Below are 24,781 nucleotides of genomic sequence, written 5' to 3' on the forward strand. Positions count from 1 at the left end.
AATTGTTTCTTTTCATGTCAGCCCTGAGCAGAAACAAGATTCTCCTGGGGAAACATTTTGTGAGTCAAATGCTACAATGCCTTAAATAAAATAAAGACAAGTCCAAACCAGGAAGGGAGAAGGGAAATTATTATTTTTTAAATTTAGATTTGAATTTTTAAAAAGTGAAACAAAAACTTATGCAAAAAATTTTAATAGATCTTAATAGTCATGGAGAATATGAAATATTGCCAAGAAAATTGAGACATTGTCAATCATTTTCTATAACTCATTAGGTAAGCCCTTTCACATGCATTTGGTGTACCAAATATTAAACATTTTAGTCTATGCCTATTGATATGATCTTACATAAAAGATAACAATAGTGAAATGGTAAATATCGCACCCAAATTAATTTTTTAAGTTGTAAGCTAAAGATTAAAGAAAGCATTTTTAAAAAGAAATTTTGGAAATAACTTATTAAACATTTTCTGTTAATATTAACCATTACAATACTAATATGTATATACATGCTAGCCCATTAGTATGTACAAAATGTGCAATACTCTCTGCTAAGCCCTAGTGCTACTCCTCTTTAAAAAAAAAAAAAAAACCATTAACTTAACAAAACACTAATCCAACAGGCTTTTTATAAGTATGAACTAACATCAATAACATATTGGAAGTAACTTATTAGAGGTTCTCTAGTCACAATTCTAAAATAAATATTCTTAGTATATTAGGACCATGTGAGTAGTTACTATTTGAATATATCTTAATGGGAACTATTATAACACTCCCTAAATTGAGTATCTCCCTTCAGTCCAACCTGCCCACAGAGGCCAGACTAATTCTGAATGCTGCTTTGCATATTATCAATTCCTCTGTCCAAAAATCCTCTAAGGTTTTTCACTGTCTACTGTATAAAAGCCCGGACTAGCCCACATGTGCCTTCTTAATCACATCCTTGTGCTCCCCCATTCATATTCTATATCCCAACTAACAATAATTTTGGTAATCATCCGTGCTTGTTGGCCATATATTCTAGTTTGTTTGAAACAGACTCAGTTTAGGCCTACTGGCCTGAAGTATTATTAATAGTACCATCTCCTTCAAAAGGGTTCCAGTTTAGGCAATAAATTGTAGTTATCCTCTTTGAAGGAGACAACATGACAAGTGAAATAAACTGTACCAAGCTCATCACAAACCCTGAATAAGCATATAATATCCTCCCATATAATAAACAGCATAATGAAAATTGGAATGAGTGAAAAGAGAGCAACAAAGACGGAACTAAATTATGACTGCTAAGCCAATCACTATAATCAATAATTGACTGAAACACTAGGCACTTAGAGAATAAAATCAGTAACTCAGAAACCAACAACAATGATCCTTGTAAAGTCACTTACAAATAGTCAAAATCCTGTAAGTTACAAATCACAGAATACAAGGCATCAACAGGTATTCACAATCCCTAAAATGTCTCTTATTATTTTCTTCCTCCATACTTTGTTCATATAGTTTCCTCTGCTTGGTACAGCTAGGAGAGCCTATCTAGTATTCAAGACCCAATGCAAAAGATATTATTCCTGTGAAACCTTTCCCCATGGTCCCAGACAACAGTGATTCATTTCTCTCTCCTCTAAACCTCCAGAGATCTTTCTACAGGGTGTTAACACATTCTTCACACTGTTTATTTGTGCTATTTTACCTCCTCTAGGAGACTGAGTACCCTGAAAGGAGAAAGTGCCTCTTATTCAATTTTGTATTCCACAGATTAACTTACTATGGCACTATATCTGTACACAATAGGCACTCAAACTTGTATGAAGTGAATGGTGGGTAGATTATGCCTAAGAATTTAAAGGGAGCATGTCGGAGGTGAGAAGTGGGGAGAAGAGGTCCCAAAATTGAAATAGCTACATTATTAACATGTCTGAGGAAAATAAGGTTATCAAATAAGAATGAAGTTTACATTAATATTTGTTTTTAATTATGTAATGGTGAAAGGCACAACTAGGTAATGATTCACAAACTCAGATTTAGAGGGAGTCTCAAAAGTGATGATCTACCCACTGCAGAAACTCTCTACATCACCCTGTAAGAGTTATCATATGCCCCTACTAAGTACTTTCTCTGGTTCCTCCAGCTATTCTCTGTTGTGATTTCTAGACATTTCAGCACACAGAATACCCTCACTTAAGAGAAGCTAAATGTTACATTAGAGGATAAAAAAATCCAATACTTCTTGCATTGCCCTATTTTAAGGTTGTTAATTCAGTCATGAAAATAAATGATTTGGGGGCCTTCAGGACCAAAAGTTTATGAGTTATCATTCAGAAGAGGTAATTAAATATTACTTCTGTTAGCAAGACTTACAGTCATAAAAGCATTTGGTAGACACTGCATTAAACGTTTATTAAAATATCTTAGTAAACAAAGTCTACAAAACAAGAAGCATTTCCCGCAAATGAGTTTGTTTGCTTGTTTAAAGGCTCAATGCTTTAAAACTTGCTATTCAAATAGTGGCCCCTGAAACAACAGCATTGCCATCAATTGGGAGCTAATATAGAGAAATGCAGACTATTGGTCAAGGGCCTACCGACTATCAAGTCAGATCAACTGAATCAGAATCTCCATTTCAATAATCTTCGAGTGACTACCACCCACATTAAAGTTTGAGAAAAAATGCATTGGAGAACAAAGCTTTTGACTCAATAAGCATGCATGTAAATTTATTTTATGTAACAAGTTTTCAGTTCTCAAAATGAACACAAGTAGACTCATTTGTGAAAATTCTATATTGACAGGCAAATTGATTTTAGAAAAAATGGAATCTATAATCTCATCAGAAATTTACACAGATGTTAGTGGTTAAAAGTATACTGAATAGCTATTTCTGCATAAAAATTATTAGCAAAAACATAGACGCTTCAATAGAGGATGTTTCCTTCCCTGTGACATTAATGTTCTCAGTTGGCATTATATCTGTTCAGCAAAGAGCTTAGTATATCTTTGCTAAATCTTTCATTTACCTGCCTTATAAACTACTCCTCTCCTACATAAAAAAATAAGTAATTTACCAGTCAACAACTCTCTTCTATTTCTAATCCAGATTGACAAATCAGCCCACCACCTGAAGTTTCCGTGCCATGGGATCCCAGCTGTCTTTCCTCCCTGGGGCCACATCTCTGGCTTTCAGTTTGGCATTAACCTGGCAGGCAACCGAATCGCAGAGTTTTGCAAGAAGCTAAGAGATATGAAATGTCCCTGGAGAAACGAAGTTGAGGCTGACAGACGCTGTAAGAACCTTGAAGCTGAGTATCAATCAAGGCATATCTCACTGTTAATATTCCCAGAAGCATTATAATGAACTAGAAGTTCAAAGAGAGAGGGAAAAACAGGAGTAATATAGAAAAACATGGAGAAGCTACTTTAACCCATAAATTGCTCAGTGGCATAACCTTCCTGTAAATATCAGTAGAACCCATTTTGGACAAGTCAGAATCAATTTGCTTTTATAAAGAAATATTAGAAGTGCAACATTCTTCATTAAATAATTCAAAATACAATGAGCACAGGCATATTTGAGAAAACAAGTTCAATACCAAAAAAAACCCTGCAAATCCCTAAATTCTGCCAGTAAAAGCAACCATAGAGAACTTTTTAAAAATCACTACAAGTCCTACTTTTCAAACATATTATTTATTTAATCATGCATGGACTGCCATTAAAAATTGATGTCATCTGTATTTTGTTCTTCACTGTGTTCTAAAAATGGGCTGAACTAATTTACCTGGCAAAGACAATGTATTTTTCTGACCTTCAAAAAAAAGAATGCTTTTTTTATAAAAAAGTTTTTCCGTACTTGGGGATCATTAATGCATGGAAAGCATTATTCTCTTAAAATCACCACATAGTCGCCTCTAAAACCTAAGCCTCTACCAATAGGGCTATTATAGGGGTATTAACAAAGCACAGGAATTGAGAGAAACTTCAAGGTGAGCACCATTTTTTTTCTGTATATATTCTAGAACATGCAGAGGGTGAGACAATGTTTCATTCATCACTCTTTCCAGATTAGTGCTTAGCACTGGATCTTGTTAAGTACAGTCCAAAACAAATACTGGCAAATATATGCCAAGAGAAAATTATGACTGTTCTCCTTGTGCTACACTGTAATTCTTGCCTAGGATGCCTAATGAAAGAACGTTCCCTTGAGGGAGTCTACATACATTGGTACATACATTATGATTAGGTCTCTGATAGGGTTCCTAGATCCAACTGCAACTAGGGTGTGTGTTAAGAGGCTTCTCCATAATCAAGCAATTACAGAACACGATTAGGGTGTCTAAGAATTTGACTTAATTTAGTTCAGTTCTGATACTATATACCCAGAGACAGCAAGTTCCACAGGAAAAGCATTCAGCGTCTACAGAGGCCAACAGCAAGCCCAGGCTGTTGTTAACTGTGCCTCCGACCAGCTAGCTGCAGTCTAGTGGTCCCCATGAGCCCTTCTTCTTAGATTTCAGGTGCTGATCACAAGCCCATTCCGAGTTTCTAAGTGACTGACTGGCTATAAATCCTAGGTTCCATCACTCCCTGTAAGGTTTGGCTCATTTGCTAGAACAGTCCCTAGAACTCAGTGACCTACTTACTCAATAGATTACTAATTCTTACAAAAGGCTATAACTCAGAACAGCCAAATGGAAGACGCAGAGGGCAAGGTATGGCGGTAGGGCACAGATTCCATGTCCTCTGCAGATATGCCAATACCTAAGCACCTCCACATGTTCACCAACCAGGTAATTTTTTGAACCCTGTCCTGTTGGGTCTTTATAGAGGCTTCATTACTTAGGCATGACTATTGGCAACTGGCAATTAAAACTCAATATCCAGCCCCTCTTCCCTCACCAGAGTTCTAGTTCTCCAGGAACCAGAGTTGGTTCTCCAGGAACCCAGCCCCTATCCTCAGGTGCTTCCAAAAGTTAGCTCATTCACCTTTATCACTCTCAATGCTTATAAAATTCCAAAGGGATTGGGGAACTGTGAGCCAGCAATTGCAGATAAACACCAAATATATATGAGAAATATATAGTTATCAAACTAAAAATACGTATTTCTTACAAATCACTTATTACAGTCACCCTTTCATTCCACAAATATTTCAATGAGTCATCGATTAAGTGCTAGGCACTATACCTGGCATTGGGGAAAGGGTTGTGAATAACATTAAATATAAGTTTACATTGTGTCTAGCAAGACTGTCAAACTTCGCTTTCACATTTAAAGAGAGGGAGAGGGAAGGAGGAAAGCAGGGAGGGAATGCTCCCTGGTGATTCATCAATCTTCAACAAAAAACTGATCTTCAGCAAAACCTTTGGTTCCTCATTTTCTACATTCACTTAGTTCTGGAATGACTTTCAGGCTTTCTGGTTAATTATTACTGAGTACTACATGCTAGAGTAAAAATATTTTTGTTACTAAATTCAAGAAAAAAATCCATTACAGTATCATAAAGGTCTGTGTATTTATGCACTACCTACTTTAAAAATCTGTCTCTTCATAATGTACTGTTACATCTAACCAAAACAATTCTAAATGTCAAGAGTAGTAGTCCCTGAAAGGCCATACATACTTGCTGAGTTACCTATCCTAATTAAATGATCATTAAAAGAATCTTTAATGCAGCCCCATTTGCCACATACTTCTTTAATTAACTTAGTAAAGCAAATGGGTTTGTCTTTCCCTCATTTGGACTAAAAATTCACACATCGAGGGTCTCAAAGCTTTTGTATAAATTAAGGGTCATTATTACCTCATGACCTGCATAACTATTACGTAGTATTTTAGCTTTTTAAGCATTTCTACCATGAAAGTAATCAGCGAATGACTGGGTTTGATAAAAGAAAACCTGAATTTAGGAATTTATCACCCTTGTGCACTTCTGTCTTCTTTTTCTAGTTGCCATAAGATACAGATAAAGAGGGAGCAAGTATTGGCATACTCAGGAATATACTGTCTACTTTAATCCTCAGGACAATTTGGGAGGCTGAGAGAAAAAAGATCAGCAGGCAGGGAAAAAGGAAGAGAACTCAGTTTAACTACAAAATAGAACTTGAAAAGGAAAAAATATATTCTCTAGCTACCTTCTTCCAGTGTACTGAAGTAATCAACCTTAAAGCAGAAGCAAGAGGTCCCATCTTCCTGGTCCCGGAGTCATGTACAGTCTGACTTTGCTCAGAATCCTTTTGATTTTTACAACATACACTAATTAAATAATGGAGTATGGGAAGTCCTTACTTTCCTAATGTTTGAATCCCACTCTGATACCTCCAAATTGCCTGCTGAATACCCAATTTGGCTACAAAGCAGCAATTGACAAACATTCCAAACAACGGTAACTGGTGCTTTGGACTTGGTAATAGTTGATTTTCATTCGAGAACTTGTTCATTTAATAAGTACCATGTGCCAAGCCAAGCCCAAACCTTTCCAAATATACTTCAAAGAAACTATGTGCTTAAATTACACAAACTAGAAATTTCATTGACATTCTATAGCAAGAGTTGAAATGGTTCTATAAAGCACTGCATAATCAAGCTTTTTAAAATTAGGAAGTTCTGGGGACTCCCTGGTGGCGCAGGGGTTAAAGTCTCAGTGCTGCCAAGCTATCACCAGCCACTGCACCATGAATTTGATCCCCTGCCAGGGAGCTAACCCACATTACACAGATCTCTCCTGTCTCACCCGCTGTTCCCCTCAGCAGTATATTTCAGTAGATCCACCTGTTCTGCTCCCTACTCTGTCTCTGGTGAATCCTGTCACTCCCCCCCCCACACACACACAAACACCAATGGCCTACACCCCAGTTCTTTTATGCACAAATAAATAAATAAATAAATCTTTTTTAAAAAATACAGTTTTGGGCCTCCCCGGTGGTGCAGCGGTTGAGCGCTGGGTTGCAAAGATGCCCACAGCCTCTGCAGCGCCGGTTCGATCCTCGGCCACAGGGTGAGGGTCCCATATGGCGTGCAGACCTCTCCTGCCGCCCGCTGCTCCCCTCAGCAGTGTATTTCGTGAGTCTGCCTGCTCTGCTCTCCCCTCTGGCTCTGGTGCATTCTCTCACCCTCCCACGCTTCTGACTGTACCCAGTGCTTGTATAAATAAATAAATAAATCTTAAAAAAAATACAGTTTTTCAGTTCTGATATAAACTAATAAAAACCTTAATTACATTACAATTCTTATACACAATTTACTGAGGTTATGACTAAATCACAACTTAAACTTCTGGTAATTTTATGCAATCTATGAGTTGGCAGGCAGGAAATTCAAGTTTTGGTGCTAGTTTTAGTACTCACTATGTAATCATAGGCATGTACTACTTCTGTCCTTTGATGTCAGATTTCCAATTATCCATAAAAATCTTATGATCATTTCAATAGACATAGAAAAAGCATTTGACAAGATTTCAATATCTTTTGATGATAAAAACCCTCAACAAAATGGGTATAGAAGGACTGTACCTCTACATAATAAAAATCATGTATGACAAACCCACAGCTAACATCATAAATGAATACTACACATCAATGGTAAAAATATGAAAGTCTTTCCTTTAAGATCAGAAACAAGATAACCACTCTAACACTACTATTCAATATAGTCTTGTAATACTATCATTATATGCAAATGACATAATATTCATAGAAAATACCAAAGACTCCAGTAAAAAGGCTATTAGACTTTTTTACAGTAAAGTGGCAGGCAAAAAACTTAATACATAAAAATCTGTGGTATTTCCATATACAAATAATGAACCCACAGAAATAGCATTTGGAAAAACAATCCCACTTAAAACAATTACATCAAAAAGAATTAACATACCTCGGAATGAATTTAACCAAGGAGTGAAACACCTACATACCAAAAACTATAAGACACTCCCAAAATGGAAGAGTAGAGGCAATCTGTGCTAATGAATTAGAAGAATTAACACTGTCAAAAAGGCTGTATTACCTAAAGCAAATATACAGGTTCAATGCACTCCCAAAGGCATTCCCCACAAAAACAGAACAAATAATCATGCAATTTATTTAGAACAACACAGACCACGAAAAAGCAAAAACACTCCTGAGAGGAAAAAAAAACTGGAGGTATCACACTCCATGACCTCAAACTATACTACAAAGCAACAGTAGTTAACACAGCTTGATACTGGAATAAAAACAGATACAAAGATCGGGGAATGGGAAGAGAGAAAGGAATAAAGAGGAACAGAGAAAGAAACAGAATTACTGGAGCATAAATAAAGCAAGGAGAATAGCATTTCATGGAGTGGAGTAGTTAACAGTAAATGCTCTTAAGTGGAAGACTTGATAAGTCAAAGGTAGTATAATTTACAATTAGGAAGCTACTGTGACAAAGAGAATAACATCACAATCATTTTTTTTAAAGTTAAATCATGTTTGGTAGCCTCTGATAAAGGAGGCAGTGGCTTCTCTACAAAATTTCAATCAAATCTAAAAATATTCATGATGCAAATCAAACAAAACCACATGGATTCTGCCTGCCACCAATAGGCAAAATTAACCATCACTTGTATGATGTGTCTCTCTGGACTTAAGAACTAGGGCATTAACAAGCATAATTTCAGAACTTAAACATAAAGAGAAATGCTTCTATATGTTTTTTAATATTTGATTACCAGCTCCCCACTCCCCCAACCCCCCACCCCCAAAAAAAAGGTTACACACACATATTTGACTTGAGAGGAATTGGCTTTGATACTACAGGAGTTCTGTGTTTCTCTTAGGGGAAAAAAAAAATACCCTGAAGGCATTCTTGTCCCTTAAACTAAACCATTTAAACAACCTAAGTAAGAGTACACTTTAAGTCATTAAGAAAATATCTTTATCTTACTTTACAATATTCAGGGAGATTTATTAACCTAGTACTTGAGTATTATAATATAAGACAGACTCTTGGAAACCCATCTTGTGTAGGAATTTGAAAAAGCTTTCCACTAATTTTCTCATATATTTCAATCCATATTACATTAGAACTAACAGCTAAAGATGACCCAGGGAAGCTAAAAAACACTGTAACATATCACCACTCCCCAGATAAAGTAAGCCGAGAGACTTTCACTAAGGCATAGAACACTACAGTTTTATAATTAACCACTTAACTACTACTTAGCTATAATTAACTATGTAAGTCATAACTAGGCAGGTGTTTCCTTTTGCCTTACAGTTCAAATGAGAGACTGAAAATACGATTATTTTGTTATAGAATATTGAATACTTCTCAGAAATAAAGACATTTCTTATGGATTATATTACACACCTCGTAACCATCTTTTAAGATAATAACCATATTTTATATTTTATATCAGTGTTGTTGAATGGAAAATACAATTAACCCTCCTCTTCTAACCAACTACCCAGTTCCCCAGTGGGAGGTATTTGCAGATGTGCCAAGATTAAAAAGCAAGATATGATGAGCTTTTCTTGACCCAAGTTGAAATGCCATCATAAACTATGTTATATGCAAATTGGTTCATCACAGTATCTATATTCAAAAGGACGACTGTTGCCAAATCTATGAAGAGATTTAGTTTAATGGCTAAAACTTAAAAAGTAGATTTTATACATGCTTGTAAGTAAATAACTTTACACTCCACTGGAAGGAATATTTAAAGGATAACTATAGTATATGTAAATTAGGTTTGTAGGAACAAATGAAAGTGCAAAAACAGCAATTTGAAATCATCTACTTACACAAATAGGACATTTATTTTTGCAACTTTCCAGTGAGCAAAATATGGCCTGCAATATTAATCTCCCTTACTAAATTCAGCTTGAGAAAGATGTTACATTTCTAAAGAATCATCATCATTTTCCAAGTATCTAGCCAATTACAACATCAGAAGTATATTTTCTGAATGATTTTGAGTATACAAAGTAATGCCTCCCTATGTGGAGCAAATGATACCTTTCCAACAGCAGAACATAAAACATGTTTCTCCACTTTCACTTATACCACTTACAGGAATTTATTTGCTTTTGTATTAAAAGTAGAAATGCATATCAAGTTAGCTTTTTATTTCTATCAATCATAGTTACAACTATCACTATTTTGATAAGACTATCTTCTAACTCACTAAAGAAAAGAGACAACTTGATAAATACTTTAAGAAACCATTGATATTTAGAAATCAGACTTTTAAAATAAAAAGCTTCATCCATTTACTCACTTCAGATGGTCAAAAGATAGCATAAGCACAGAAAGACAGTCAGCACAAGCACTATCCTCCAAGGTACTTTTCTATTTCATAATGATGAATCCATCCATTTGGCAAGCTTTCCTTCTCTATTTCTTATATCTTACAAAACCAAAATATCTCCTATGCCAGACATGTCATAAAATACATCATATACATTATATCTTCATCTTACAACCTTGCAAAAGAATTATCCCTACTTTTGAAAATATGAGGGGTCGGTCAGAAAAATAAGGAAATTTGTATAATATCACATAGTTACAAAGAGTCTGCCACTTTGCAGAGCTAGGACTAAACTTGGTCTTTCTAGCTTCAAAGATATTCTCTCTTATAGTTTTATTAGTTATTCTGGAAATGCAATCCCCAGAGCTATTTCCCTAATGTACACCCTTGAAAAGGATACTGAGTACCGAAGGCTTCTGGGGAAAGAATCCAAAACCAAACAGATACTTGAAGTATGCAAAAATACCTCAATGTAAAAAAACTTCTAATTACAGCTTACAAACATGTATTATTTCTTCCATGTCATCATAGCAACTCTCAAACTGAAATAGAAATTTTATTATCCCCATTTTATAAATGTAGAAAGTGAAACTTTGCAGTATCTGTATATAGTAAAAGCAAATATTTGTTAAATATTAAGACTCAAGTAGGCTAAAAGACTAGTACAAATTCATGGCAGAATGGGTTCAAATTCAGGTCTCTTACTTCTAAAATCTATGGCCTATACAACAAAATGCTTTCTGTCTCCATAAATTATTTCCATCATTATATAATGAATTTAAGTATAAAACTAATAAATACTAGCTATGTTACAAAACAGCTAGGAAGATAACTTATTCACTTAATAGTCAATCTTTAAGCTTCTGTTAGTTTAACACTAACAATGCAATTACCAACAACAGAATACCACTACAGCTAGAAACTAGTCATGCTAGTTCACTATTTCAGGACATACAATAAATTGGATAAATTGAATTTTACACCCAAAGGGAATGTGCTCAATCATTTATTTACTGATTCCCTCATCTAGACAACATTTGTTGAGCACCAACTATGTGGCAGAACCCAGAAAAGGTTAAGTGTCTACATACACTCAGTCTCATGTTGTTTACCCAGATCTCTGCAGAAGAGGTTTTTATGCCCAATTGATAGGTGAGAAAATGGAAGCTAAGAAGGTTAGACAGCTTCTTAAAGTTAAGTGGTCAAGTTAGGAGTCATTTCCAAGTTATATGACTACAAGTGCATGTATAGATGCACTTTTATATTCCCACATACCAGTGGTCTACCATTCTATAGCAGGATCAAACAAAGCAGAGCCCAACCCTACCCTGTTCAAAATATTCACGTTACTGCTAAAAGTCTTTTCAAATATGCACAGAAAAAGAATGAAAGGATATACATTAAAAGTTATCAGTGGTTGGGGTATGCACTTTATTCTTCATTATGCTTTTCTGTTCCATGAAAGTGTTTGCTTTCAGGAATCAAAAAATGTTAGGAAATCTTTTAACATTTTAAGGCATTACAACTACAGGTTATGACCTACTCTGTCCACACTTAAAGAAGATTTTTAATTCAACTGGGGTAAACAGTCAAGACTACTCCCAGCAGGGGCAACTGGGCCAGGGTTAAGGAGATATTACCAGTAACACTGTTAAGTGCTAGCTTATTGGGTCAGATTAACAAAATTTTTAAAATAAGTCCAGAGCAGAACAGAAAATATCAGCAAGTGACCTTGCTGCTAATAGTAAAAATATGGCTTTGTAAAATATGTTCTGTCTACATGACTGGATTAATATTCTAATACACTGCACCTTATTCACAGTATGACAATCACAATGTCCCCCTTGTTGCCCCAAAGATGCCTGGGACACTCCCACATTAGGGACTTTGCACTGGCTAATGTCCCTGCCTAGCAGGAATGTCCTTCAAGAAATCCAAATGACTAACTCCCTTATCTACCTGATGATTCACTTTCTCAATGATGCTTACTTATGTATTCCTGACCTTAGCTCTAAATTTTCTTTTTGCCATACACAACAAAATTATCATTGAGCACTTAACCTGCATACGGCATCATACTAGACACTAAGATTTAATAAGAAAAAGTAATACCTTTTAACACTTTTTGTTCTAGAAAATCATAGGAGAAGCATGCAAGTAATACCCTTTCCTATAAGTCAAACATAAAAGTTTTATTATTCCTGGTAAGTTAATAGGCAGGATAACTAAGGTGAAAAATAGTAGACTCAAGATTTGCAAACAAATCTCTGACTCTTAAACTAAAAATCCTGTAAAAATTTTTCTCTTTAGCTAATATACTTTCAAGTTACCTAGGGAAAAATACTCCATATAATGTCTGGAAGATATTAAAAAAAAAAACAGTGTATAGGTACAGTTAATAAATTGGATAATTTCTTAAATATAAATGCTTTAAAATGCAGCACAATTTTTTTTTTAAGATTTATTTATTTATTCATACAAGCACTGGGTACAGTCAGAAGTGCGGGAGGGTGAGAGAATTCACCAGAGCCAGAGCGGGGAGCAGAGCAGGCAGAAGGACCAACGTACACTGCTGAGGGGAGCAGAGGGTGGCAGGAGAGGTCTGCGTGCCATGTGGGACCCTCCTCTGGTGGCCGGGGAGCACCAGGAATTGAACCAGCGCTGCAGAGGCTGCGGGCAGCTTCACAACCCAGCGCTCAACCCCTGCGCCACCAGGGAGGCCCTAAAATGCAGCACAATTTTTATAGCTTTCAAGGAAAATCAGGTTCTCTGAAAATGTTCAAAGATTAAATTAAAAAAGAACCAAGTGGGGCCTCCCCGGTGGCGCAGCGGTTGAGCGCTGGGTTGCGAAGCTGCCCGCGGCCTCGGCGGCGCCGGTTCGATCCCCGGCTGCTCCCCGGCCACCGGAGGAGGGTCCCACATGGTGCGCAGACCTCTCCTGCCGCCCGCTGCTCCCCTCAGCAGTGTACTTCGGTCCTTCTGCCTGTTCTGCTCCCCGCTCTGGCTCTGGTGAATTCTCTCACCCTCCCGCGCTTCTGACTGTACCCAGTGCATGTATAAACAAAACAAGCAAGCAAATAAATAAATAAATAAATAAAAACATGCCTCTATAAAAAAAAAAATAAAAAAAAAATAAATAAAAAAGAACCAAGTATTTTTGCAACACTGTGGTATTTTCATTAATTGTGAACAGAATACTTTCTATGAATTAGTATCCATTCTTACAGTAAAAACTGGTGCTCTTTGAAGAAATGTGGGGAGCAAAGTATGAGGGTGCCCAATGAACTATGGCTGCTTTGGTAATGGGTGTGGTAACATACACGTGAAGAGGTATGATCTATACCTGAGCCACATACAGTGTTGCAGACCAATGTTACCTCAATTGAAAAAAAAAAAAAAAAAAAAAAAGCTGGTGCCATCTAGCTAGCTTGAGGATTGAGTCAATTTGAGTAACTATTTTATAGGAAATTATTTTGACTACAAAAGATCTTCCTCTATTATTTAGCTCTTTCAGAATATTTAGTAATTACATACGCATAACCCTGTTAGCAACTAGCTACGATTTTTCTGCAACTGGGCCGGACCCACAGTAATAAAAGTCAAAGGAACTGAGAATGTCCACATTTCCTCTGTCAGGATAACTCTAAATCACATCTGCACTTGAAACCTGCTTATGCAGAGACAGACTTCAATGCTTTGTTGGTAATTTTTTTTATAAGCTGGCATTTCCTCTAACATTTTCCAAAACTTCAATTCAACAAAAGAGCTAAACAGCAGACATGTAAATATGAGAGCATCTTGTCCAAAGAACCGCGAGATTTTAACTCCATTTAATATTTTATTTCATTGACTATTCATATCTATTCCATCACTAAATCATGCTTTCTTCACATTTTGGATAAGGTTCAGATTTGCTAGCAAAATGTTTTATATATTAAAGATTAGTCTATCTTCATGAGTTCATATAACTTCTGGTCATTTTAAAGTAGGGAGCAAGAGATACACATTAAGCAAGCTCCTGGCAAGGGTATCCTAACACCTAAAGCAAACAAAACATATCAGTAGGCCATCTTTTTATAACAAGTTTACTAAGATGTAGAAATGTACTTTATGCAATAAAATTTCCTCTGAAGTACCATTTCTGAAGATGTATCCCTCAAAAAGGATTTTTATTACAAATTATAGGCTCTCAAATCCCAAACTCACAGTCATATTCTATTAGAATGCCCATTATACTCCCCCAACTATTCAGTCCTACTCAATTTTCAGATGAAAAATTAAGTCCTCGAGAAGGAAAATGATTTTCCCTAAGTGGCTTTGTGAACTGGTGGAAAAATCAAGATTAACACTCAAACACTTATTTTCTAATTTAGCTAGCATTTTCAAGTGCCTCCCTAAATTTGCCATAAAGCAACCAAAAGCCAAATCTGTGCTCTGATAAGATTACTGACATTTTCCAGGTAACTGTCCATGGGCAGGCAAGTTTCTCACAAGGTTTACCTCACCTTTGTCTTGGTTCCAGGCCAAAAGCAAGAACAAAGCTTTAATCTAGCACTATCTAGTGGAACATTCTACATGATGGAAATGTTCCATAATTTACACTGTTCAACAGAGTTGACATTAGTCACATGTTGAGTACTGAGCACTTGAAATTTGGATTACTGGAACTGAGCAATGGGAATTTACATTTTATTTCATTTTAATGAATTTAAATTTACAGCACAATTCTTGACAACTATAACTTCAGTTGTTATTACTGCATGTGATCCATTTGTGGCTCTTAAATCATTTTTGGTTTACTAAAGTAAAGCAAGATACTAATGGTAAATTCCCTTGGAAATAAAAGGGTTACAATACCCTTTTTTCACAGTCCAAATTTTTTCTAATTCCTAAAGAATTTTTTCTAAAAACTCTTAAATCCAATTGGCAAAGGTCTTATCAGACTGTGACACTCTTCAGGAAGAAATGGAAAAAGTACTGGCACTCTATTATTCATTCAACACTTTTCCTTCACTCAAATACTACTAACATGTTTTTCTGAGGTGTTTTCCTTCTTTCCATTGCTTTTTTTTTTTTTTTTTTAAATAGAGGCATGTTTATTTATTTATTTATTTGTTTGTTTGTTTATTTATACATGCACTGGGTATAGTCAGAAGTGCGGGAGGGTGAGAGAATTCACCAGAGCCAGAGCGGGGAGCAGAGCAGGCAGAAGGACCGAAGGACACTGCTGAGGGGAGCAGCGGGTGGCAGGAGAGGTCTGCGCGCCATGTGGGACCCTCCTGCGGTGGCCGGGGAGAAGCCGGGGATCGAACCAGCGCCGCAGAGGCCGCGGGCAGCTTCGCAACCCAGCGATCAACCGCTGCGCCACTGGGGAGGCCCTCCATTGCTTTTCTTTATAATATTAGTAATGTTCATGTCCACAAATTCAGGAGACTTTAATTATTAAAGTCAAACATAATGTTTAAAATAAATGAGAAAGGGGCCTCCCTGGTGGCGCAGGCAGTTGGAGCGCTGCACTGGGAAGCTGTCCACAGTCTCTGCAGCGCGGATTCCATCCTGGCCGGCAGGGGAGAATCCCACATGGCACAGCAGACTTCAGTCTCGCCAGTTGCTCCCCTCAGCAGTGTACTTCAGTCAGTCTGCCTGTTCTGTTTCCTGCTCTGTCTCTGGTGAATCCTCTCACCCTCCCACGCATCTGACCTGTACCCCGGTCTTGTATGCATGAATAAATAAATCTTTAAAAAAAAAAAAAAGGAAATGAGAAAATCACAGGGCTGAAAGAATCACAGGGATGTTGACCACAGTGTTACCAAGAGAATAAAAGCAGTTAGAATTTAACTGCAACCTTTACCAAGCCAGAACCAGGACCCCAGATCCACGTCATTACCAAGAGACATGCCCAAAGAGGTACTTTCCCCCTATAGAGCACAATAATCAGAATGCTGGTAAGAATCCACTAAAGAACATGATTTTCATTTTAGCTAATACTGAGTTTTTCTAATTAACAAAACTGGCCAAAGGTTTTATCCAATTCTTCAGGGCCAGTTCTGACATCAGTGATGTCAGCAAGCTAGACAGCAAGACCTCTTAACAAAACAAAAGCAATCAACACCAACAACAAAATCTGAGAAAGACTTAATTATTAAAAGGCATACCCTTTATATTCATTCTATTCAGGACTGAAAATTAACCCATTAATTTAATCCTTCAAGGTCTTATTCATCTTTAAAACTTCCCCAATTCCTCCATTGAGAAACAATTTATTTCTTTCAAACATCTATCATGGGGGCCTCCCCGGTGGTGCAGTGGTTGAACGCTGGGTTGCGAAGCTGCCCGCAGCCTCTGCAGTGCTGGTTCAATTCCTGGCTGCTCCCCGGCCACCAGAGGAGGGTCCCACATGGCACGCAGACCTCTCCTGCCACCCTCTGCTCCCCTCAGCAGTGTACGTTGGTCCTTCTGCCTGCTCTGCTCCCCGCTCTGGCTCTGGTGAATTCTCTCACCCTCCCGCGCTTCTGACTGTACCCAGTGCTTGTATAAATAAATAAATAAATAAATCTTTAAAAAAAAAATCTATCATGCTTTAAGACATCCTTTTCCCCCTAACAATTATACTTCTCAAATTTGATAGGAAAATATGAATCACCTGCTACACTGTCAAAATGCAGATTCTGATTTAATAGGTGTGGGGTGAGGTCACTGGAAGAAGCTCATAACCACATGCCAGGGTAGTAGAATCTATAAATATATATTTTAAGGGTAGCTATCACTTTCCTTTTGGAATTCTTATTATTTATATATACATCTTAACTCCCCAACTGAATTACAAATTTCTTGGAAGCATGACATGTACCTCAACTAGTTAACTCTTCCACAGCAGATAGCAAACAGGCATTCAAATGCTAAGTGGGGAGGAAATACCAACTATACAAAATTCCTGCAGACTAGGTCCTAGATAGTTCCTTTCTATGAAATCAATGGTAGGTTATGAATCAACAAATGCTGTGAAAAGTCAGTTTTTAATCACTGCCTTGGTTAGATGAAATAGAGCACAGCAATGGTCAATATCACAAAAGCCATGACAAAAGCATGTCATACCTTAACACTGGCTAGCAGGGTAAGAAGACTTTTCTACAATTTTTTTCTAATTTTTAACAAGTTGCAGCTTGTTGAGAAGCTAGAAAATTTTTTGAGGAAATATCAACAAGCCTATTAATTAGGTGGGCTAGAGGAATATCCTTTTTGAAAAACAAGATAGCTACCCAAAGAGCCACTGAAACATCAAATCTAAAGTGCTTGTCTTATATACTAAAAAATTTAGTCGGGTGATTTATGCACGGTTACAGTGTAATGTATATGGAAGAGCTGAAACTGATATCCTGACATCTAGTCCAATATTCTTTGCATTGTGCTACCTTTTGAACGTTAAATGAATAGACAAATAATACTTTCCATTGTTCTTATTAAACTATATCTTGTGAATACATCTATTCTGAAATACATAAGAGTAATTTTTTTGAAATTTACTCTTTACATGTTACAAATAACATGAATACACATACAATGCACAGAGAAATATAAATGGTCAATAAATATGGAATATTCAACTTTGGTTCTAATTAAAGAAATGTAAATTCTAATCAAAAACCATTCAATGTATCAGAAATCCTAAATAATAGACATACCAAGGAACCAAGTAATATAATTTTGAAAAGTATTCTGAGGGCACATTTGAGGATATGCCATGACTATTATAGCACATCTTTTGTACATTTTTTAATAGTTGTAAAAAACTAGAAATAATGAAAAACCTAACTGTCTTAACAAAAGATGAAGTAAATTACAGTAAGTGTGGCAACTAGAAACCTCTAATGCTTTAAAAAGTTTTAACCCATCAGAAATAAAAAAGAAATAATACTGACTTCAAATAATGCAGTATATTCCAGTGCCTCTCAATCTGGCTGTGCCATAGACTCAAGTAAATAAAGAGATAAAGGGTTAAGAATTCTGTGTAAAGTAATGCAAATAGTCTTTACACATAAAGAAGCTGAATCACACTCATTAAGAGAGAATCAAATTAAAATGCATTAAGATACCATTTGTGAACTATCAGATTGGCAAACACTCGATCATTTGACATCATACCTCATTAGCAAGGATACAGGGAAACTCTTGTCAGGGAGACCACAAACTGGCAAAATTCCTGTGAAGAGGAATTTCACACTAGATATCTAGCAACATCCACAAAGTTACATATAACTTTTGCCTTAGCAAGTTCAATTACAGGAAACTATCTCAAAGATACACTTGCGAAAAATACGTATGTACAAAATAATTTTTGCAGAGCAATCTGTTATAGGAAGAAAACTGAAACAAGAGTGACTGGTACCAGTAGAGTATATAAGACATAAAGAATACTTCTATCCTGACCTTTAGGTCTCACCAGCTGCTCCCCTCAGCAGTGTATTGCGGTCAGTCTGCCTGTTCTGTTCCCCACTCTGTCTCTGGAGGGTTCTCTTACCCCCTGCATCTTTGGTCTGTACCCCAGTTCTTGTATAAAATCTTTTTTTTAAATTTTTGATAAAACAGTATGAATGAGGGCCTCCCCAGTGGTGCTGTGGGTTGAGCACAGTTCTGTGAAGCTGTCCACAGCCTCTACAGCACTGGTTCAATATCGGGCCAGCCAGGGAGATACCCACATGGCGTGGCAGACCTCTCCTATCTCGCCCGCTGCTACCCTCAGCAGTGTTTTTGGTTCTTCTGCCTGTTCTGCTCTCTGATCTGTCTCTGGTGAATTCTCTCACCCTCCCACACCTCTGGCCTGTACCGCAGTGCTTGTATAAATAAATAAATCTAAAAATAAAAGGTATGAATGAAAAGACTACAAAAAAGGGAAAAGTATGAATAATAATCTACAATTTATCAAAGGGGAGAGAAACACATAATTATAAGTAAATGGCTTATATATATATATTTTTTAAAGGCAGAATTGAAATTTTTTTTAAGGTTTCTTATATATATGATGGGATAAGAGAGTAGAGGAAATGGTAGAAGCTACAAATACAATTTGCTTTACAGATCTGTCTTTGGAAGTCGAAAATTTTACATAAGTATGAGCTAAGAGATACTTTTTTAAAAACTAAAACTGAAACCTAAACAAATGAACCTAATTATACACTGAGTTAGTGGTTAAGACCACATAATTTTAATTACAAATTTATAGGAAACACATGGAACAACGAGAAAATCCACACCAGAGGATACAATCAGCAACATCCAGAATGTGGGAAGTTCTACAGTAAAGAGGACACAGTTTCCTCAACAATAAATTACAAGTAAAAAAAAAAAAAATGTGATAAAGAGAGAACCTACACATTTAAAACGTATCATAGGAGACATATGAAGCAATTGGAAAGTAGGGACCTTCTATGATGCCTACTTTGAATATTCAGGTTGTTTAAAAAATTTTTTCAACAGGAAGCCCTGAAAATTAAGTAGATATCTCATGATATAAAGAAATTTCTGTGAATTATACTAGTTGTGATAATGGTATTCTTATGGAGTAGGTTGTTTGATCATTCTCTTTTAGAAAGACATACTAAGGAAATAATAAATCTTTTGGAAAATCAGTGTTGAGTCCAGAGATATAACTGGTGTTGTACAGGACCCAGACATCTTATTAACCCTGTGCCCAGGTGACTCTAATGAGCAACCTGGTTTTGTTGCTGATCTGGTATAAATAAGATCAATAGAATAAAGAATTCAACCAAGTCATGAAAACAACTACACCTACCTCTTTTGAAATCTGTATTTATTATTGGCATTCATGGCTAAAACCTACATTTCTAGGGCCTCCCTGGCGGCGCAAGCGGTTGAGCGCCACACTATAAAGCTGTTCGCAGCCTCTGCAGCGAGGGTTCAATCCCAGCCGGCCTGTGAGAATCCCACATGGCGCGGCAGACCTCTCCTGTCTGTTCCCCTCAGCAGTGTGTTCTGTCAGTCTGCCTGTTTTGTTCCCCACTCTCTCTGGTGAATCCTCTCACCCTCCCACACATCTGGCCTGTACCCCAGCACCAGCATAAATTAAAATAAATCTTTAAAAAAATAAAATAAAATAAACCTACATTTCTAAATTCTACTGTACTTATTTTTTAGATTTTAACTAAGTATATGTTTACTTTGCTCTATTTAGCTTCCTAACTTAAAAAAAAAAACTTTTCTTATCTTCCTATATATATTGAACAAACCAGAAGCAACAATGGCAAAAGCCTTAATGCCCACGTACAAGGCAATTAGTAACACCTAAGAACAAAATTAGCAAGATTAATGAGAAAGCATCTTCAATAAAGCAACTGGAGTAGAGCATTAAAAATCTCTTAACTATGTTAGAGGTTACTCATGATAAATCACTTCATTCCACTTTAGTCTGATTTCTCTTATTTGGCTTTTTTTATCATCTTGTACATAGCCAATGCAGGAAGAACAATTGCTAAGAAATACCCTAATGAGGAAATGATCACTTTCAATCTTCAATAAACACCTCTTGGATAGAAAGATAAGAAAAATGGCTAATGAGTACCTAATTATTTGATTACAGTGGTAAATAAAATATTCCTTTAATTTACCCTATAGGCTGCCATATAATTGTCACATAGTGAAATGAAAGGATGCCATGATATATCTAGCCAGGGGCTTTTCTTTTCTTTTCTTTTCTTTTTTTTAAGATTTATTTATTTATACAAGCACTGGGTATAGTCAGAAGCACGGGAGGATAAGAGAATTCACCAGAGTCAGAGCGAGAGCAGAACATGCAGACCGACGAAGTACACTGCTGAGGGGAGCAGCGGGCGGCAGGAGAGGTCTGCGCGCCATGTGGGACCCTCACCAGTGGCCGGGGATCGAACCGGCGCTGCAGAGGCTGCAGGCAGCTTTGAAACCCAGCGTTCAATCGCTGCACCACTGGGGAGGCCCTAGCCAGGGGCTTTTCTCTGATTTAAAAATCCAGCTCTCCTTAAAAGCAAGGACAAATGGGAAGGAATTTCCCAATCCAAATATTATATATTGGAGCTTTAGCAGAGAATAATTGCTGTCTCCATACTCAAATCATCCACAAAATATGATGAACAGTTATGAGGACACAGATTATATAAAGTTCAGAACTAGTTCACACACCTAATGAATCAAACCATGATAATATATATATATTATATAATATATATAATATACACACACACACAATGAAGTGTATCAAAAATATCAGGAGGAGTAAGGCTTTACATTTGCCAGGTCATGCAAATTTCTCTTCTGATTTATTCAAAGTCAGTGCATCTAAACTAACTCTTTGACCAAAACGTTCTGCAAATCCAAAGCGGTTAAAAATAATTTAAAGCAACAGAGGTGTTTCCTAAAACAATTTAAAAATAAAAGAACACATTCTCTAAAACCCTGACTTTAAACACATATGAAAACCTAGGGGGAAGTTATTACACTGAGTTGTTGTGTTAGTTACACATTCAAAAAGGGCTTCTTAGGCATAGAGTGATATGTTCCAAAATGTTTTTGAGATTAGAGAAAACTACTTGCTGACAGAAGTTTAGAATAAGTTTCAGTTGTTATTTCACGAATACCACTAAGTCTGAAAAGACTAGTTCATCAGGGCTAAGGTATACTTTGCCTGAAAAAAACAATTGTAGAAAGAGAGAAAAAAGGGCTTTTTAGAGAAGGTCATTGAAAGAAAAAATTGTGACCTCAGCTAGGTGGGAACTTGGCTATTCAATGGCTGTGTGTGGGTAGGAACAAACTTGAAGTCTAGATAAATGGAGGGAGGAGGAAGAAAGTGCACTGGGGAAGATAAAGGATATATATATTTAGACAGGTAAGATACTAAGCAAGTAGGTTCCAAGGGCAGAATTACCAGTTAGGTAAGTAACTCAAGTTATGATTAGAGAGATGTTTTACAAATATTTGCTAACCAGTATATGATTAGTAAAACAACTTTGGAAAATACTGTGTTCAAACTAAATCTAGTTTGACTTGTAATTCAGGTTTATTAAGCCTTTTCTTGGGTTTTATTTTCCAGCCCATTAATCTTTATTGATATTCTCTAAAATGTCTTCTAAGTTTCTACTGCTTTACATTTAGAGAGATAAAAATAAAAAAATAATAATTGGGTTCTAGAATAAGTAGGAAAAAATTATTCTTGTTTACACTTTATAGGACTTGTAGGTTTTCCATTAAAAGTATGTGGCATTTCAAAATAAATATCTTTAAATTTAGCTCGACAACCAAACATATTCCAGGAAAGGGCATTTAATGAACCTTTCCTATTCAGTATTTCAACTTCTCTTTCCAATGTCTTAAGATTTTTGCGTTTTGTATTTCTGGGTAATCTGAAAGTAATTTCTGTCAGACAACTTATAATTCTGGCCATTTTTATGGGCAAGGAAAAGATTAGTATTCAGTGTCCGTTAATAATAAAATTACCAAGAAATAGTTCCATTCAGAATGTTTTCTTTTTACAGAAGTCACACATTGCCATATAAGTGGCAATAGGACACCTTATCATTTAATATTACCATATTTACATATAACTTTTAGTTCTTAATCGTACTCTGACATCCCCATTAGTTTTTTAGAGTGGTTTTCCTCCGGGAAAAAAATCCAAGTACTGTATATGGCGTTTTAATATGACTTGAAAATCATAAAGAGCAGAGAGAAGGGGGAAAAGATAAAGGGAATGAGGGAGAGAAGTTCCAGAGAAGGAAGTGAGTAAAAGGGGGAGTGGGAGAAGTGGGAAAAAGGGAAAGAAAAAAACTTAAACACAAACACTAAAATTTTAACATGCTATATGGCAGAAACAGTGCTTTAAGAGATCTGCTTCTAGTTCCAGTTTCACCAGTAACCAGCTATATGACTTCCTGTGAGTCACTTAATTATGTTTCTTAAATAGTAAAGAAAGCGAATTTAGCTTAATATTCATTTCAGATTTGGCTTTTTAAAAATCAACTACAGTTAAAAAGTATTTTTCAACTTCTGTATTATAACAGCTCAATTAAGTACATCCTCTTGCCATATGGAGTTAGTTCTTCACTTTCATCTCCATGTGACCTGAGATCTGAATTACTTACGCTGCACACTGTACTCTGGAGGAAGATGGACAGGGAAGAGATTCCTTTATATAAGATGAGCTAGAGCTGAGAGGTGAGGGAGTTCAGGACAGAGTGCATACGTATGCAATAAGACCTAATTGTCCTCAAATCAGGAGCACAGATGAACACTGCTTAAATTTCAACGGTGGGGGTAGCAGAACAAGATGAGGAAGGCCTTGAGCAGAGGCTTTCAAGATAACCATTCTCCACCCTTTACACCCATGTCCCCCCAGTGGACACCAAACCAATCTCCAGTTCCGGGTTGCCAACCAATCGCATCAAGCCACAACAGAGGGATCTGCTAACCCGGGCACTGTTTCAGGGCTCTACAGTGAGATTCACACGACCCCAGCACCTGTCGGCCTCACACCCTTCCCAAGAGCAAGGAGTGGGAGAGGACAGTAGGTCCATCCCCGGTTCTTTTCGATTCAGGCTACCTTCTGGTCCATCAGTCCCAATACTGAAAACCACTCTGCACTCCGGGGGAGTGACCCTACCCCGTATCCTTCCCCCCAGGGCTAATTCTCCAATTTACAAGTCCCAACCTCCGACCGTGGTTTCTCAGGCCGCAGGGAACCGGGCCTGGGAGGCAGACAGACGGGATGCCGAAAGCAAACGCAGCGGAGGAGGATGCGCTCCTCGCCACTGGAAGAAAGGCTAGGAAAGCAGGGTTTTGGGAGCTGTGTTCCCACTCGGCGAAGGCGGGAGGCCGTCCGTGAGTCTGTCGAAGGGTCTGTCATTCCTTCACTCACTCACCAGGAGCAGCAGGGAGCATCTGAGGTCGGGTAAGGATAGGAAGACCGCAGGATTCATGATAACGCTGGGGTCCACCGCAGGGACAGACGTTGGCGGCTGGGACCGGGCGGGGGGGGAGGGTTGGGTTAGGAAAGGGTTGGGCTCCGGGAGCCAGTGGCAGCGGAGGATTCACCCAGCAGCGGCACCTCGTCCTCTCGACCCGGAGCTCCAGCGGCGAACACCCGGGACAACTTCCAGAGAGGCCTCTCACGCCCTCCCTTCCGGGTCCTGCCCACCTCGGAGCACATCGGGAAATGTAGTCTTGCAGCGCTCTCGGGCGGGCACGTCATCGGACAGTCGGAACTCCCTTTCCCATCAGGCTCTCGGCCCAGGTCTACAGAGTGCTCTGTGCGCGGGGCCCTGTGGGAGAGAAAGGGCGGAGGGCGTGTGTACCTCCGAGGATGAGAACTACAATTCCCAGAGGGCTGTGCGGTGGAGAGATTCGGGCGGCCTTTTGAGGGGCTCTGCTAGTTTCAGCGTGTTGGGATCTGTCCCAGCCGGATGTAGTGCCCTGGCCTGGCGGGAGGGGCGGCCCAGTGGGGGTCGTGCCTCCTGGAGCCGCCCCGGGACG

General features: G+C 37.6%; 1 protein-coding gene across 1 annotated transcript in view; it reads right to left on the minus strand.

Moving 5' to 3' along the window:
* ERP44 (endoplasmic reticulum protein 44) overlaps positions 1 to 24,447 on the minus strand; it is a gene marked incomplete at its 3' end in the record, with an annotated part of 69,328 nt that extends 44,881 nt beyond the window's left edge. The window contains exon 1 of the mRNA XM_084238493.1: positions 24,172 to 24,447. Within this exon, the coding sequence (XP_084094619.1) occupies positions 24,172 to 24,228 (57 nt within the window). The 5' untranslated portion in view covers positions 24,229 to 24,447. The remainder of the gene's footprint in view (positions 1 to 24,171) is intronic.
* Between the last annotated feature and the right edge of the window lie 334 nt (positions 24,448 to 24,781).

Source organism: Talpa europaea (assembly GCF_964194135.1).
Source record: "Talpa europaea genome assembly, chromosome: 7".
In the NCBI taxonomy this organism is placed as follows: Eukaryota; Metazoa; Chordata; class Mammalia; order Eulipotyphla; family Talpidae; genus Talpa; species Talpa europaea.